Here is an 18,273-nt window from a genome sequence, read left to right as displayed (position 1 = left end):
CTGTATGAGTTGGCCTAGTTGGATGTTTGGGCATGAAATAAACACAGTATAATAATTATCTTCTCCCCGGTGGACATGTACCTACAACAAGTAATGAATGAACTTCCTGACCCACCAGTATATCACATATTTTGTCAGTCTTGTGGCAAATTGACAAACAGAAAGAAAAAATCAACAACTTTCCCACCTCATCTGCATTAAAACAGCTTCTGACTAACTCCTTGTCTCCAGTCATCTGGAAACCCATAATGCCCTGCAAAGCAACTTGCTACGAGAAAATTGATTTGTGGCCTGTAGCTTTTATTCTGGGTACACTGGGCTTGGTTAGGGCTGATGCAAAAGTTCAAGCTGCAAGCTGGAATTACTTGAGGAATGTCTGGGAGCTGTTCACGTCCCACCATTCAATACCTTTTCAGTCGTTATTTATGTGTGAACAAACAGGAAACAAGGATTTTCTTTTGGGTTTGATCATTCATCCTCTTGTCCTATATCTCTGTCGCTGCCTTTAGCTTGAGACTTGTGGCATCAGGACTAGTTTGCAAAGCCTCTTTCAACAGTTTTTCCCACCATCCTCTTAGTCTTATGAAACCAGGCGTCCCAAGAACATGTTGAATTTGACTGTGAGTCATTCTTCAAACTGCCGTGTTAAAATGCTCATCTTTACAGCAAAAATAAGCTAATTTACAGCACAGGGGCAAAAATGTAGTTTTGGTCTGAAGTGCAAACTTCTCCATCCATGAAATCTGTGCAAAGTCTGAACCTTTAAATAATTAACCAGTTTTATTTTATTTTATTTATTTTTCGATGAAGTATAAAGGTTTGCATTATTAGGGGGATGGCCACTTTGACTAACAGTCAAGCACAGAAACAGATGGCATTAGCATAATGAGACAGCTAGTGGCTGAATATTTGAACTGAACAAATTTTTTTTATATATAACAATAATAAGAATATTCTTGCTGCTAATTGGATCAGTAGACTGTCCGAGAAGCCTGTGCTCCATTTTTAAGAGGGAAATACTCCTATACTATTTGTGTGTTATGGAGTATAGATTCATCCAAAGAGTCATGGATGTACTTTGCTAACCAGGCTAGTTGAGGCAGAAATCACCAGACACCCCACAATACGATATTATCATAATACCTCACTCACAAGACAATATTATTGTGTTTTTCCATTTATGATGAGTATTGCACATCTATCACAGTTTATCTCCTTTTTTCAAGGTCGTCACAGTTAAACTTTGTCAGTATCTGTTTTATCTGATAAGATAAAGTTATCTTGACTGTCAAACATGGCAACTCTGTAAAACCTGCTATAAATGTTATGCCATCACTTATGGCTGGTGCTATCAATCTGAGAGTGAATAGGGTGAAGTTGGCAATTACATGCAATCTGTTTCTGATAATACAGCAATTCACTGTGATAAATTATCAAAAATCACACTGCTGCTGTCTACAAAGAAAATGACATTTAACAGAACTTCACAGCAACCTTCCTGCTGTACAGAAATATAACCAGAATACAACCAGCAGGCAGCTAGTTGAGTCGAATCCTCTCGAGTTGTCCTCATTGACAGACTCATTCAGATTGATGGCAAGCCATCTGTATTCATAAATTAGATAGCAATTATCGGTCAACATGCAACAGTTTCTCTGAGTGATTGCAGTCTTTCCAAGTCTGAGTGCAACTGTTTGCTGAAAGGTTGCCTCCCATCAGGCGATCTGTGCAATCCCTTGCTATCAAAATTGACCATAAGTGGGCCTCGCCCTCAGTACAATCACCAGGAAGTCACCATTGTTCAAAAATGTGAACAATGGGGCGATCGTGGCTCAAGAGTTGGCAGTTCGTCGTGTAATCGGAAGGTTGCCGGTTCAAGTCCCGGCTCTGACAGTCTCGGTTGTTGTGTCCTTGGGCAAGACACTTCACCTGTTGCCTACTAGTGGTGGGCCCGGTGGTGCCAGTGTCTGGCAGCCTCGCCTCTGTCAGTGCACCCCAGGGCAGCTGTGGCTATAATATAGCTTGCCATCACCAGTGTGTGAATGGGTGGATGACTGAATGTAGTGTAAAGCACTATACAAATACAGGCCATTTACCAATGTATGTATTTAATAGATGTAAGGAGGTTTACTTACTTTACTGTTTGCTCTGAATTAGAAGGCAGATTTGTGAACCTGAGTGTGTCCAGTGTGGGATGTGTTTTTGTTTTTTTGTTTTTTTCTTTTGGTTGAGCTGATTAACTTTAAGTTTGCTTGGCAAACCTTATCTTTGGAAATACTAAGAACATGAGGGCTCACCTCATGAACCACCATCTAGAGAATTTTAATTTATTTAATAAAATATTTATCTGGTGAATATTTGCTGTCCCTGTATCGATACAACATTGGCACACAAAATATCATGATACTATGCTGCATCGATCCCCCCCCACCACCCCTATAAGCTAGCTAGCCTAAGTTGATTATTTAAGCCTTAATCCTCTCCTGCAAATATATTGAGTTTTGGGCCCAAAAAACAAACATGAACAGCAACACTGGTACTTCAGAATTTGGAGCCAGTTAACCAGTGGGTAATGCTGTGGTGCCTACGTCCATTCTTTATATACAGTCTGTGTTTGTGATTAAGCAGGTAAATCTACAATCCTGTATTTTATTCACCACAGAATATAGGAAAGAAAAGATTAGAAAATATTTGAACTGAACAAAAAAATTTACCATTTAAGAAAAATATTGGCTCATTTTCAATTTGATGGACATATTTCAGAACATTATTCTGACAGACTGTTGAAAGAAGAGGGTATACTACACAGAAGTAAACATGGCCCCGTCCCAACATCTTTAACAAATGTTGCTGTCATCAAGTTCAAAATGAGCTAATATATATTTTTTAAATGCTGCATTTTCTTATTTTAGACATTTGGTATGTCTTCTTTGTTCTGTTGTGAATAAAATATAGGTTTATAAAGTTTGCAGTTCATGGCATTGTGTTTTTTCTTTACATGTTACACAGTGTTACAGCTTTTTCAGAGTTGAGTTTGTACTATGCATTGGAACGCATTATATCCGTTTCCTACATACTATACAGTATGGCAATACGATGGTCTAGAGGAAGGGGAAAGAAGGTGCTTTCAGTTTAATTTGAGATGCCCTGTTGTATGCCTGCTGACTTTCTCTTATTCAGTGTTTGTTGCATCAGTGTTAGCACCACACCACTGCTGCTTGTCTGTCTCTGCATGCGACCAGCACAGTTAAGGATTTAAAAAAAAAAACTTGGCAAAACTCAATGTGACACCAGACCACAGGGTGTGGCTGACACCACAACAGGCTTGAACAAAAAGGAAAATATGAAGGATGACCTACTATCAGAGAATTCTTTGAAACATGCACAGCCATACAGCATGCTGTCAGACAGTACTGAACCCAATCTCTGAATAGATTAATTTCTATATTATATAAAGATTACATCCTTCCACCACTATAGGATGTTTTAAAATAATATATAAGCTTTAGATAATAAAGATTAACTTAATTAGGCATTTTGGAAAGCATATATTGTGATCTGATGTGGAAAGACGTACTCTTTTACGGCCCCAATAGATGTTGGGTTGGGTAACATTTTGGATTTATGTGGATAACAATAAGCTGATACTGATGTGCGAAGTGCACAACATTGTGACTGATTAACAAATAGCAAATCTCCTCATAAAACAGGTGTGGGCATTGCCGTAACATGGCCTGTAGCGCACAATTCTTGTTTTATTTAAACATTTGATAATATGACTGCTGTGTTTAAGTCTTGTTAACTGTTAGGATGCAAATTTGCACATATCTATCAGTTGTACAAGAGATGCATTAGGAAGCAATCATGTCACGCCCAGTATGGACAAATACAGCAACAGAAAACTGCATGGGAGTGCTGCTTTAAGAAAGACTCGGGAAGAAAATACAAAGCAATCCTTTAATCAACCCTGTCAGCTTTTCCCCTTAAAGACATAAAGTCCCAGCGACATGTTTGTTAAGATGAATTGTATCCTGCAGGCCCCGGCCATCCTACATGACAAACTACACAGTGATATCACTCTTCTTCAGTGCTAAATAAAATTTGATCTGACGTTAGATCATCCCTAATGACTCCTAGACTGTACTAGCTGGAGACAGAGCTGATTCATCGGAAAGAAATGAAATCATTTCAGGCTCATGTGCAAGCACCACACGTAGGCTGTGACCCAGGGGTTGTTTCTCAATATATATATATTGTTTTACATGTTACCTTGTTGAAAAAGCAATGAAGTACTATATTATTATTTAATTACATCCTGGGGAAATTAATTCATTACATTATGTTTGCATTACTCTCTAACGTGGTCTGAGATCATTAAACAAACAAAACCTTAGACTTAGGGAGCACATCTTTCTTTTACAGTTTGTATTTTGCCATCATGTTCTTGTCCTTTGATGCAATAAAAATAAAACTAATGTCAGCAGCTGCAGACCACGCCATCGTTTTCCTCCTTCCTGTAAGCTGATTGTAGTGCAAGTGTGCAGATAACTGAACAGTGTTTGTGATAAATAATAACCAGATAATGAAGTAACTGTGATGTGATTACTGGATTTATGTTGTTATACTGTTGTTCATATTTGTAAGGCTTTTAAGTTCAAAAAAGAGTGAGTGTTGCTGCCTTTGCAGGTACATGACTGTGGACTTAGTTCTAGTTTATGCCCATTAAACGTATTGATTTGTTAGACTTAATGTGATTTGTCACTTTTATGTTCATATAATTTTAATTGTAACAACTGCTTGTCTGTGTGTTGTTTCTGCACGAGGGAAGGAATCTATATTTATTTGGGTTTTCCAACAAACGTGAGCTCAAAGCCAGAGCCGTGTGCTTAAGATGACCATATTAGGAATTGCTGCTCTCATTAACAGTAAACACAACCAATAATTTAAAATCAAGCCATGAACAGAATGTTTAGAACAGTTTGAGCTTTAGGCTCATTATCTGGACAAACACTGACCTCGATATTTGAATTTTTGGCCATTTTTAATGACATCATCCATCTATTTTCCTGCTTAGCCAGTTAATGGTGGCGGAGCCTGTCCCAGCTGTCAGAGGGTGAGAGGTGGGGTAGCCCAGAAAAGACCCATTTGGATGAACTGGGAAATCTTTTATCTAGAGGCAGCAGTGCTGCATAAATATGTTGGATGGTTTTATATGTATACATATTCTTGCTAGAGGAGCACTGGCAGCAGTGGGAGACTTCTTTCTGCACATTAAAATGGCAGATCATCATAACTCATAACATTCCCACTTTGCAGTAAAACCACTTAAAGTCAACTGTGGAATAGCTAGGATTTTAGGAAATTTCACAAAATGACTTTAGTAATGGGGGCATCATATTACAGTAGCGTGCTCAAATAAAGTGAGCTCTTAAATGGTGCTTGATTTTATACATCTGTGGTAATGGGACTGAAAACAGCTAAATTTGGAAATTAACCCTGTAAGTGTATCATCTACATGAGTTTTTGTGAGTGTTTGAGCCTTCTGTATCATCAGCATATAAATTGCACACTACATTATTAAACAAAATGCACAAACAATGTCAGATGTAGCTGGTATTTACTTTTTTTTCTGGCAATTATTTCATGGCTCAGGCCATCAGACTGTTTAACTCCTCTCTGGAGGGGAGAGGGAGGGGAAACAGAAGGACAAAGGAGGGAACAACTAAGCTGTAGTGCCTCTTCACCTCACTGTGCAATACCTTTTGTGCAATACTTTTGTAAATAGTCAACGGTGCAATAGACTCAATACTTGAAATGTGCAATTCACTTGTATTTTTATTTTTATTCCTATTTATTCTATTTATCCCCTTCGTATATTTTATTTATATTGTCTCTGTATTTATATATATGTGTGTGTGTATAACTCTGTAACTTCTGTCGGTGCTGTGCTTTTTTGGAAATCGAATTTCCCAGAGGAACCCACCCGAGGGATTAATAAAGTTCTATCTTATCTATCTTATCTTATCTTATCTTTGAGAGGCAAAGTCCAACACTTTGGTTTCCTGGCTGAGAAATTTACAACATTGTCACCCAGAGTTCAGATTCGACACTCCGTTTGTTTAGTTTTCACACACTGATTAGTGGAGTTTTCTTTACTTGCTTTTTACTCTTTTTTTAGGTTAAAGATCATAGTCTACTTTAAAATGCCCTCATTAAAAACACATCCTTTATCTTACCTGGTAGATTTAAATTTAATAAAGGGGTCCTTAACAATATGATGAAGTGGGAGTGACATCCATCTCTATATTTTAATAACCCAGTGCATTATGGCATTAGTATCAAAGGACACCATGGGTTGCTGGAGCCTTTGACAAAATTGAATTATTTTAAGCCGTTGGAAGGTCAAGAGTCTGGGTACCAAAGTAGACACTGTAAATGGGCATAAGCATTTAATCTTAATCCGTCCCATAGCTGCTGATGTATTGAAGTGATGGGCCTGCTGACTAACTGGCAAGTCGACACTGGCATCTCTAGAGTATAGCCACAAAAACAGGAAGAAGTCAGAATTTCTCCAAAGCTGGTAATAGAAACAGACATGCTTTGCAGTTGTTTTTTTTGATAACTTTTAGCACTGATCTTCACCCTCAGAATTTTTTGTAGTTGCATTCCACAGGATTATAGATAAAAACATCTTTCTGCAAATCAGTGCCTTTTATTTACCTGACCTGGGCTGCACCATCAAAGCACTGTCTGCTTAAATGGGCTGATGTGTACTAATTGTTTGTCAGAAGGGGCTCGATGGCAGGATGAACACAGCTAATGGGTTTCAGCTCCCAGCAGTCAATCACTAGTCTGCCACCGCGGGAGTAACGGCATGTTAACAGGATACTCTGCTTTTATGCGCTGCAAATTACCTTGATTTTTTTTCTCTCTCTCTGACCTCTTTCAAATCCACACCGAGCCTTTGACACAAAAAGGAGGAGTTACGGAGCAAAAGGCTGCTCGATCAACGTAAATACCCACCACACTCAGAGGTTGCGGGGTTCATCCATAATTCATGCTGGAAGACACTGAACAGATTGAATTGTCACAACTCGGGCTGGTACAGACGAGGAGAACGAGAAAGGAATGAGCCATTATCTCCCTGTAAGTCCTGAATAGAGAGAGCAGAATTAGTACAGAGAGCAATTCCAACACCTCCAGCTCCACTCTGTCTTTTAATGGAGCTAATCTTTGCCCACAATGACCGGTTACATGCCAGCATGTTGAACATGAGTATTCATACAGGCCAAAAGATACACCCAGCTGGTTTATGATACCATGGTTAGGAGGAATGCCACATCACTTTTTGCTTTTTTTCAGGATGGCAGTAATCAGGCTTTTACTTTGAAGGAAAGGGAAAAAAATGATGTACTTGACCGAAAGGTTAAAACAGACCGTTTTTAAGCCTCATCTTTGGAATTTCATGTACCCGAGGTCTGATTTGGTCAGATTTGGGGTATGTGGTTTACACATTTTCGTGGCAAGTGAAATGTTGCAGGTTCAATTCCAGTTGGAGACGTCCAGCATAAATTTCTGTCAATTCAAACATGCAGAGCATGTCCCTCTGTAGCAACTCTTTTTTTACAAGGGAGCAGCCAAACAGCTGATAACTGTCTGCTGGGCCTTACCATCCGGCCAGGACATCTGACAGTCACAGCAGCCAACTTTGAAGCTCAAAGGTATCAAAAGATAAAAAAGATTACCCATTGCACAGTTATGAAGGGGAAAACTATCCAAATCACAATTATAAACATTACCTTGTGATCACATCTGGCTTCAAATCAACAACATTGCGATGGTGAGGATATGATGGTTAGCACTGGTAACTTAAATCAGGTCCTGGGTTCGAATCCACCATTTGGCCGGGGCCTTTCTGTGTGGACTTTGCATGCTCTCCCCACAATTCTGGGGGTTCTCTCCAGGTACTCTGGCTTCCTCCCACAGTTAGAAAACCTGTAGATAGTGGGGTTAGGTTAACTGGTGATTCTAAATTAACTGTAGGTGTCGGCTCTGCGACACACTGACCTTCTGTCCAGCGTCTATCTCTTGCTGGGATAGGGTCTAGTCCCCCTGTGACCCTAAAGCTGGATAAGAGGATGGATGTAAAAGAAAACAGCACGGTAACCATGTCCATCTTTTTTATAGAGTCTGTGATTAAGCTTTATAATGCATTATTGCTGCAGTGTTAAACTGTGGTTAAGCTAATGTCATACAGAGTTTTTTTTAACCTTTTGACAAATAAATACATAAATTAAAGAAAAGTATAATTTTAGCTGAATCTGATATTTTTTGGTATTTCTGTGCAATTTATTCCTTCAAAATTCATTGTGCAATTTGTTCAGGTTCTTCAGTAGGGAATCCCACTGATAATGTCGAGGTCTCAAAAACTAATTAAAATTAGTTATCTATTAAAATTAATGTATTAAATATGATACATTTGGCATTACGGAGTTAAAATATGATTAAAGTGTGATGTCGACACATTTTAAGTACGTCCTTGACCTTCATTCACTGTACAGATTTCATTTGACTTTTACAGTACCCAACATCTGTTTATAATCCCACTAAAGTCCTACACAATCCTCGGAGACTTGTTCACTGTGTTTGTAAAGATTGCGTGTGAGTGTGCATCTGTGTGTGAATGGGCCTTGAATTCCCAGACTTAGTTTTCACCTGCTCATTAAACCCATATAAACATTGATGCACGTCTTTCTAATGGACATTCTGCTGCGCAAGACTGATTGAACATATGTTGTTGATGATGTTTCATTTTGATCCCCCAGTGTGGAGCACGGCCTCTCCTTTCTCCTGCAGTGAAACCAGTCAATGATAACTCTGTGATCGACAGGTCCACGGCAGTAGAAATGTAAAGTCTTATTGACCCAGCATGTTAAACGTGCTCCTGGATGTTATCCGGATATTATCAGGATGTCCAAAAAACTCACTGAAAAGCCTTCAGCTAATCCAAAATGCTGCAGCAAGAGTCCTGACAGGGACTAGAAAGAGAGAGCATATTTCTCCTGTTTTGGCTTCCCTTCACTGGCTTCCTGTTAAATCCAGAATTGAATTCAAAATCCTGCTCCTCACATACAAGGTCTTAAATAATCAGACCCCATCTTATCTTAATGACCTTGTAGGACCATATCACCCTATTAGAGCACTTCGCTCTCGCTCTGCAGGCCTACTTGTTGTTCCTAGAGTATTTAAAAGTAGAATGGGAGGCAGAGCCTTCAGTTTTCAGGCCCCTCTTCTGTGGAACCAGCTTCCAGTTTGGATTCGGGAGACAGACACTATCTCTACTTTCAAGATTAGGCTTCAAACTTTCCTTTTTGCTAAAGCATATAGTTAGGGCTGGACCAGGTGACCCTGAATCCTCCCTTAGTTATGCTGCAATGGACTACTTGCACTAACACTTCCGCGTTCTATGTAGTCCTGCTCCAGTGCTTCCGGTGCGGTTAAACCATGGCGACGTTCTACACTCGCTGCCTACAAGAGCTCTCAGGGAGGTAAGCTTGCACTTCTTCACGTGTAAGCCAGATGCACTGAGACCCCAGTGCAGTGGCAAGAAAATTTGTCCATGTTGCAATAATGCGGCTCACTGTGGACTGGTGTATGTTAAATCGGTGTGCCAGGTCCCTCTCCTTCAAACCAACTGACAGGAAAACCAGGAAAAGAAAAAACTCATCAATTGGCTGTAGCAGCTGCCTCTGGAAGGTGAAAACAAAAGGGAAAATGTTACTCCTTAAGCTATGAACTAGTAAAATTATTCTTTTCTTGGCTAAATGTTTTGTAATGGTTAGGCATACCATACTGTACCATGGGGTAAACAATGAGGTGCTGTAGTGCACAGGTGTATGTATGTAAAGGATACTGAGTCTAGCATACATACACCTGTACATAAAGTAATGTTATTGTACATAAATACAATAACATTACACCTCTAGTTCTAACTACCAACAAACCCATAACCTACTGTTGATGTGCGTGCAGGTGTCAACACTTCTTCGTTCCGATTGGCAGCTGACTTGGCTCTTGAAACCCGGATCATTTTATAGATGCAAGGCTCAATCAAAACCCAGAATGCCATCAAATGATCATAGCTTGGAAATCTATTCACGAGAGAGCCATACATGTGTCAATCATTAATTAACATCCAACATTGGCATAAAATAATGTAAACTGTGACAAATATGCTAATGGAATGCTGTATAAAATAGTCTGATTAAGAGTATTTGGTGTTGTATTTTACCTGTAGCATTAGGATATTGTTTAAATACTAAAGCATCTACATAAAACATACAATCAGCAGAGAAAAAGTAAATTTCTATTTTGTTTTCATTAAGACTGGAAAAACTTTCTAAATTTAACTGATGGTGACCTTGGTATATTTTAAACAGTTAGCTTGAATAGAACTTAGATGTACCTGGTATAGAATCGGATGTCAGTGTCGGAGCCAGCAAAACGCTGTAACCCAAATTCTCGCTGGACACGTAACTCCTGTATTTCCTTCCTCAGAGTCTCCACGTCTTCGGACAGGTCTTCTGCAGCTGATGCAGATATGTCCAATGCAGATGGCTCAGGGACTGAGCAGTAGTCATGATCTCTTGTAAGACTGTGCTCTTCTTGATCGTCAGGAGGAACTAGTTCAGGGCGTCGCTCCGTTCTCTCCCAAACACTACGCCGCGGTGGTTCAACTTTATAGCCATTCCACTCAAAAAGTGTTGGTACAGCACCTTTAATAAGCCGCCTTCGACCACCGAGGGTTGTTGGCTCTATGAGTTGATCACTGGCAAAGTGTCTGCAGCAGACCCTGGTGTGAGAGGTAATCGTGAAATGATCCCGGCGTATATTTACCAGCCATTGTCTTCTCAAGTCGGAATGGGTCGGAAAGGCATGAAAACTTAGTATGCCGTTAAATTTGGCTGAAGCTGAACAAAGTGGGACACAGCAATGCTCGGAGTATTTCTTCTCCTGTTTTTGAAAATGTTCTGTTTTAAATACTTTCCTTTTTATACTCATTCTGAAGCGACATTAGCATAGCTACCGATAGATAAGCAAACGTACCGGAAACGCACAAGCGGTACTATTTGGAAACGGAAATACGTCACGTGCCCTAGTGCAAGTAGTCTATAGACGTAGGCTGCCGGGGGATTCCCATGATGCATTGAGTTTTTCCTTTCCAGTCACCTTTCTCACTCACTATGTGTTAATAGACCTCTCTGCATTGAATCATATCTGTTATTAACCTCTGTCTCTCTTCCACAGCATGTCTTTATCCTGTCTTCCTTCTCTCACCCCAAGCAGTCGCAGCAGATGGCCCCGCCCCTCCCTGAGCCTGGTTCTGCCGGAGGTTTCTTCCTGTTAAAAGGGAGTTTTTCCTTCCCACTGTCGCCAAAGTGCTTGCTCATAGGGGGTCATATGATTGTTGTGTTTTTCTCTGTATCTATGAAGCGCCTTGAGGCGACTTTTGTTGTGATTTGGCGCTATATAAATAAAATTGAATTGAATTGAATTGAATTGAATTGGATGAATGCGTTGCCTCCGTGGTTTGTCCAGTGCTGGCTTCACAAAAATACTTTGAGGAAAAACTCGACTTTTCAATTCAAGTCAATAACATGTTTTTTCTTCCCAGCAAGAAGTGATATTATGTTAATGTGTGTTCTGTTGGTGATGTTGTGTACCTTTCAAAGAAAAATTGTCCCCACTATGACAAAAGGTAAAGAGTGTGCAAACAGGCAGACTCAGTTCAGTGACTTTATTTTACTGGCTTGGCAGAAAACATGACCAGATTACTAAAAGTATAACAACATAAGTAGAAATGACAGAAAAGACTGATGATATAAGCGAAACACGGCTGAGGGAGGAATGGTACACAAGGTGGGTATGGGAGGCTAGTGACTGCGAGGAAGTACCAAATTAAAAAAATGACTTTGACACAAATGAAATCACAGGTAGAAGTTGCGCACGTAGCAAAATGCAGTTAAAAAAGAAACCCTTCCACATGTTATGACATGTTCTGATCAGCCACATATCCCACATGATAATGTAAACCTTTAAAGTTTACCCAGAATGCACTTTTTGAATTTTTCTCCAGAGAATTTTCATTAAACAGATCAAACAGCCTCAGCACCAATGCTTTTAAAAAAAAAAACATTCCTCTGTGTTATACACACGAGACTGGTGCAATTTTCCCACTGAATCTTTGATATAGTCCATATTTGATGTAAAATTTTGGATAATAAAAACAAGATTTGAAATTACACTGGGACACTTGGTGTTGGTCTAAAATTAATTTGGTTACAGTTTTTCAAAGAGCCAAAAAGTATTTTTCAGTCCTAAAAATTTCATGTGGCTCTCTTGTGTCCTTTTGAAGTTCTGAGGGCTTGAAATGCTGGGAAAATTGAAGCAGCATACAGTACAAATGCATCCAGTTATCTAGAGTAAGGGCCTGTAACTTGGCTGTAACTTGGAAAACATTCATTGTATGAAGGTAAAATATTGAATAGCTTTTGTCAGATTTGATGGATTTTTATAAAGCCTGACTGACACTCAGCAATATCTGTGCATAGAATTTTCATTATTGTTAATGTCAGTGAATAATCAAGGTTATAACAAATAAAATCTGATTAAGTGAAAGTCAACTGAACATCATGCAGAAGGATCCTAACTGTAGCTAGTACTAGGGCAGATGTTAATTCCAGGTTCACGACAGGATGCAAACGCTTGTCACAACCTTGGATGTCTGAACCATTACCTGTCACCACCTTGACTCCCATAACCTCACTTGGCATATTATACTATAAAAATAAATTACACTCCTGGGCTACATTCATATTCTCTTCAAAAGGTCAAGGACCTGGTTAAATTATGCATATGTACTGTGTATTAAGCTGTTCTGATCTGTTCCTGATCTGGGAGTTTTTCCAACTTTGACGATGGAAGTGGATCATATAAGAATATGGAGGAGTGTGATTTGCTGTGTTTTGGTGTTCAGAACCAGTACATAAAAAGCTGATAGTAATTTCCAGTATACAACACATAATCTGAAGTGCTCTGGTGTGATGGCAAGCCACACACGGTAAGATCCACACCTCACCACTAGTTTGCTTCACTTTATTTTGTTTTTGCAGTCACTACTTTAAATATATTTTACTTATTGTCCAATGTATTGTTTCTTTATTAAATTGGTTTATTATTTTTCCATCACACCTTACAATGTTTATATAAATATGGATATGGATATATAAATATGTCTGTACATACTTATAGTTATAGCATATTCATAACATACCTTCATACCGTGTACACTGTAACATACCTATAATAGATCCATATTCTGTAATATATCTATATTATTGCTGAAGCACTTTCTGGATGGATGCAAACTGCATTTCGTTGCCTTGTACTTGTGACATGTGCATTGACAATAAAGTTGAGTTCTATTCTATTCTGAGTGCTATTCTATTCTATTGGGTGCACACATACGGACAGCGCAAGGTCAAAGTTCTGTTTTATGTTGTATTAATACATCTTTCTTTGTTTGAGTTACCTAGGGGTTTGGCTTCTCCTTCCTGGTTGGCAAAATGTGTCAAAGGGCTGAGGGACCTGAAGTACTGCTGACAGCCTCATGCTTTATTGCCTGGGGGGTGTTTGGAGTTTGTTTATTTTTTTGTGTTAGTTGGTTATATGGCAGGCTTCCCCTCGAGTGTCAGATGGTTTAGCTAAGCAGTATTTAATTCAATTCAATTTAATTTACACAGCGTCAAATCACAACAAACTGTCGCCTCAAGGAACTTTATATTGCAAGGTAAAGACCCTACAGTAATACATACAGAGAAAAACCCAACAATCATATGACCCCCTATGAACAAGCACTATGGCGACAGTGGGAATGAAAAACTCCTTTTTACCAGGAAGAACCTGTCTCACGGAGGGGCGGGGCCATCTGCTTCAACCGGTTGGGGTGAGAGAAGGAAGACAGGATAAAAGACATGCTGTGGAAGAGAGACAGAGATTAACAACAAGCATGATTCAGTGCAGAGAGGTCTATTAACACATAGTGAGTGAGAAAATTAGTTAACAATTATTTAAGTTCCCTTATATGTCATTTCAGGAAGGCATTCTGTCTTATGTTTGTTGGAGGTTTTGTTAGTTGTTATTTTGAGTTTAGTTTATTGAGTTGACCTCTTTTATTGATCTGCCCTTTTAAATTTTTGGCTTTGTTAATTATTTTTCATATTTTTGGGTAAATAAAACCCCACTTTTGAATTAAACACCTGTGTCCTCTATGCTTTACTGCTTGGTCCCTGGCATCTGGGAATACAAAAAAACAAAAACAAACAAAATCATGTTTCTAGTGGGACTAGTGCACCTTCCTTTTTTCCATATTGTTACCTGGATGTCCCATTCTCACCGTTTGCATGTCGTGGGTGATCTCAGAGTTGCATCAACTTCTTTTTCAGAATGACCCGAATTTCATATCAAGCATCATCACTGATGAGGACAGCTGTGTTTCTGGCTATAATCAAGCAGTTTTCAGTTAAAAAGTCCACACTTTCCAAGCCTGAGGACAACATTCAAAATGTGATGTTCTACTGCAGTGATGGGAATAACGGCGTTACTTTTTTCAGTAACGAGTAATCTAACTAATTACTCGTTATCATTACAATGCTGTTACTGTTACTAACAAGAAAATGTGGTGTGGTCACGTCACTATTTTTCAGCAAACAGTCGGCTGAAGCTGTGTTCAGCTTACCGCACCTTATATCAGTTGCAGTTTCTACTGTAACATTGTGGCGCTTCTAAGGAAAACATTCAGTCTAAACTACCTGCAGTTTGGTCTGTGACAAAGTGCCTTTATATACGAGCAGAGTCTGAAAATGCAGGAAGCTTTGGGCCACACAAACACAATCTTTGACAAACAGCCTGCTGGCCAGACTTGGATAGATTTCCTTTCACTTTACCAACTTCATGAAAATGAAAGTCAAGCTGAAGATCACTAAAGGTTATCTTTGACTTGCACATCACAAGTACAGGGAGAAATAACAGAACTTTGATGGAGTGATCTAAAAACAGCTGCTGCACAGGAAGTCCTCTCAACATGTCTGAGAATCTGACCCTGAATAGGAAATTCAACACATTTGAATCAGGTAAAGGTTATTTTTGTCAAGCACCCTAACCCCCCAAGCTCCCTGACCCCCACCCCCATCTTTTGGTAACAGCATCGCAGGTCATTTACCAAAATTTCAGTGACTGGCAACCTTCTGATTTTCATTTTTCCCATTTTTCCCTGTTAAAAATTAACTTAAGTCTAACACCAGATGGATGCATGATCAATTCCACATTTCCAGAGAAGATTTTAATTGGATTTATTTTACCTTCTAATTATCTGTAAGTTTCAGTTCATGCTTGGATGTTTGACAGTTAGTTGTGAAAGATCTGAAACCAGTGAATTCACTGGCAAAGATTTTTGCATTTGATTGATTATATATTATATATATATATTCAAATTTAACAAGAATACAAACACTCAAGTATTAAATAATTGATTTTGGGAATTTGAGAAAACAGCTATTAAAATTTATCTGAAAAATGTCTAAATTCTCGGCACTAACGTACGGTGTATGTGGATCCACCACACTGTGTTTCATGTATCAGAAAACACAAAATATCAACAAAAAATATCAAGTGAGCCTTACACTGTGGAACTTTGAAAGGACCGAGTAAGACAGTTTGTCTTTTTCCGTGCACAGTTTTAAATAACGCCTGTGGCCCAAAGTCTGGCATTTTAAACCTCTCACATGTGCTATCTTGAGGCCACCTGTCCATTAAACCCAAATAATCTTCTAGATATTGATGCAATAAAAAGGCCTCAGTAGAAGCATCTGATTAGATTGGAACAGCTGCTCCATATGGAGAGCTTGGCATGCACACTGTCCTCAACCTTCACAGTGAGAATGTAACACAGCAGTTGCCACTGAAGGTGGCAATTGGTGTTTATTGTTGGCATCTGGATTGCTTGTTATTTGATGGCTTGATTCAGTGGAATCTTCATTAGGGTTTATGGGCTGGAAAAATCAATTCCGGTTAACTAATCCAGTTAATCTTATTATATTCTACTGAATCACTGACTGTGATGCAAATGCTATGCAAACAGGAATGCTGGCATTTTAGGAAGCATTTCAGGAAGCATAATTGTTTCTGTCAGGTGGAAAGATCCATAGCTCCTTTTTTGCACGTCAATATTTTGCGGTTTAAGCACATCAAACAAATTCATGAACTCATGTTTGATCCTCTCTTTACTCGTGACACACATGCACAAACTTTAAAGATGTGGATGGAGGTGCAGAGAAGCAGGCTGATTACCTTGAAAATGTTCAGCAGTAGCTTGAACGTTTGAAAATGACTCTTAAAGAACAACAGATAAACCAACCTGGGTGACAATTTGATTTGCTTCTTTAAAGTTGCACTGATTGATTTTTCTGACCACTTGGTGGCAGAAAAACTTTGCAGGCAGACAGCTGTGATTGTGTGATCAATTAACACATTCATCTGCTGCTTCGAGCCAGTGGCTTAGGTGTTTGATTTAGTCTGTGTACTTGGTGCACTTTTGGCTCCATGGTGACATCTTAATGCACGGCGTTTTGAGCCGCAAAGGCTCGGCAGCTTCTGGGCAGTTTGCAGACATAACATCGATACTCTCTGTTTTGTTTTTTTTCATATATAAATCAATACATGGTCAATGTTTATCCCTGAGTGATAAAGCTCTTTGGAACGAGGGCATATTCGCTTTCTGGAGACTAACAAAAACGGAACCCTTTGGCCTTTTCTGTTTAATCTAGGAAATATTTACCACTTGTTTTGAACCAATGCCCGAATAATTTACATAAAATTCAATGAAAACAAGATTATGCATAAGTTCAATAAAGAAGATCTGTAATCACTCATTTCCCTGCTTTCCTGGATGTTAAACTGCTAGTGTATTCTTTACACCACTGCTACTTTCCCACACTATCAAACTCCAAACTAATATCATTACACTAGTCCAACCAAGTCACTCAGAGCTCCATCCAATCATCTTCATCACGTCCAGTCTAGACTCTGGGAGGTCCTTTCTTAAATCACTGCTGAGATCCTTGGAATCTAATCACCACATACATTAGTTATTTTCTCTATCTCAACAAAACATGTTCAGTTTTTCCAAATGATTTCTCTGTATTGAAATGCATTTATGTATAAGTAATAGCATGGTAACATATTATCTGTGTCACTGCAATTACCCTTCCCTTGTTGATAATTAATGCTTAGTTCTCTGCAGCACAAACGTCAAGGACACTGAGCTTGCAGGCAGAGTGCACAGGTGAGGCTGGAATGATCGGATCACGGGTCCTTATCTGCTCGTCAGTGAAATTGTCACAGAGATCGATAAAATCCTGCAGGGGCGATATCCTTTGAGAGTCAATTAGTTGCCCCCTCTCTCTCCTCTGTCCTTCCATTTTTTTTCAGTGAAGTCTGAAAGGCAAAATTCATGTATGAATGAATGCATGAATGCATGTGTGTTGCTCTTCAAACACATGAAATTTAAGCGATGATAATCCAAATTTAAAAATAGATTCTGCATTTCAAAAATCTATGTTTAATATGTCTTGACTTTTTTCATAGTATAAATTTTATTATAATCAGTATACACACCTGAATCTGTGTATTCATCTTGTCTAAATAATAAGATGTTGTTTAATAGTTATTACTCATACATATTAGGAGTTAGCAGTGGGTGATATATAATATATAAATAGTAAATTATGTGCTATATGAAGTCCCGGGCAGCTATGGCAATTATCCCAGCTGTCACAGATTGAGAGTCAGGCTACACCCAGGACAGATCGCCAGTCAGTTGCAGGGCTAACACAAACAACCATTTGCACTCACATCACACTTTATGGACAATTGCATGTCTTTGGACTGTGGGAGGAAGCCAGAGTATCTGGAAAGAACCCACGCCGACACGGGGGGAACCCAGGGCCATCTTGCTGTGAGGCATCCATCCATCCATTCGCTTCCGCTTATCCTTTTCAGGGTCACGGGGGGCGCTGGAGCCTATCCCAGCTGTGAGGCAACCATGTTAAAATTTTACATGAAAGAAGGTTTTTAAATATCCACAGTCAATGGCTCAGCACATTACCCAAGAACTGAACACGTACTTCTGGAAGAGGGAGCAACACAGGGTGATGT

The 18,273-nt window shown here is 39.2% G+C and overlaps 1 protein-coding gene across 1 annotated transcript; it reads right to left on the bottom strand.

Moving 5' to 3' along the window:
• Nucleotides 1-9,515: 9,515 nt before the first annotated feature.
• LOC147320356 (uncharacterized) lies at nt 9,516-11,140 on the bottom strand. Its single transcript, XM_086307625.1, has 3 exons — nt 10,466-11,140; nt 10,016-10,151; nt 9,516-9,749 (listed from the first exon to the last, which is right to left on the bottom strand). The coding sequence occupies exons 1-3, from the start codon at nt 11,059-11,061 to the stop codon at nt 9,516-9,518; spliced, it is 966 nt and encodes a 321-aa protein (XP_086163751.1). The 5' UTR covers nt 11,062-11,140.
• Between the last annotated feature and the right edge of the window lie 7,133 nt (nt 11,141-18,273).

This window comes from Aulonocara sp. 'chitande type north' Nkhata Bay, linkage group LG10 (genome assembly GCF_057382095.1).
Source record: "Aulonocara sp. 'chitande type north' Nkhata Bay isolate Kocher_YH1m ecotype deep benthic linkage group LG10, A_spYH_male_GT1.1, whole genome shotgun sequence".
NCBI lineage: Eukaryota > Metazoa > Chordata > Actinopteri > Cichliformes > Cichlidae > Aulonocara > Aulonocara sp. 'chitande type north' Nkhata Bay.
Note: the sequence above shows the minus strand (reverse complement) of the source record. Positions and strands in the feature narration are given on the sequence as shown.

What these genes read in the sequence shown, in the direction of transcription:
- LOC147320356 (XM_086307625.1), bottom strand. Translation starts at nt 11,061, where the DNA reads ATGAGTATAAAAAGGAAAGTATTTAAAACAGAACATTTTCAAAAACAG. An exon ending in GACATCCGATTCTATACCAG is followed by an intron (nt 10,152 to 10,465) that starts GTACATCTAAGT and finishes TCTCGTGAATAG; the next exon opens with ATTTCCAAGCTATGATCATT. An exon ending in CACCTGCACGCACATCAACA is followed by an intron (nt 9,750 to 10,015) that starts GTAGGTTATGGG and finishes TTCACCTTCCAG; the next exon opens with AGGCAGCTGCTACAGCCAAT.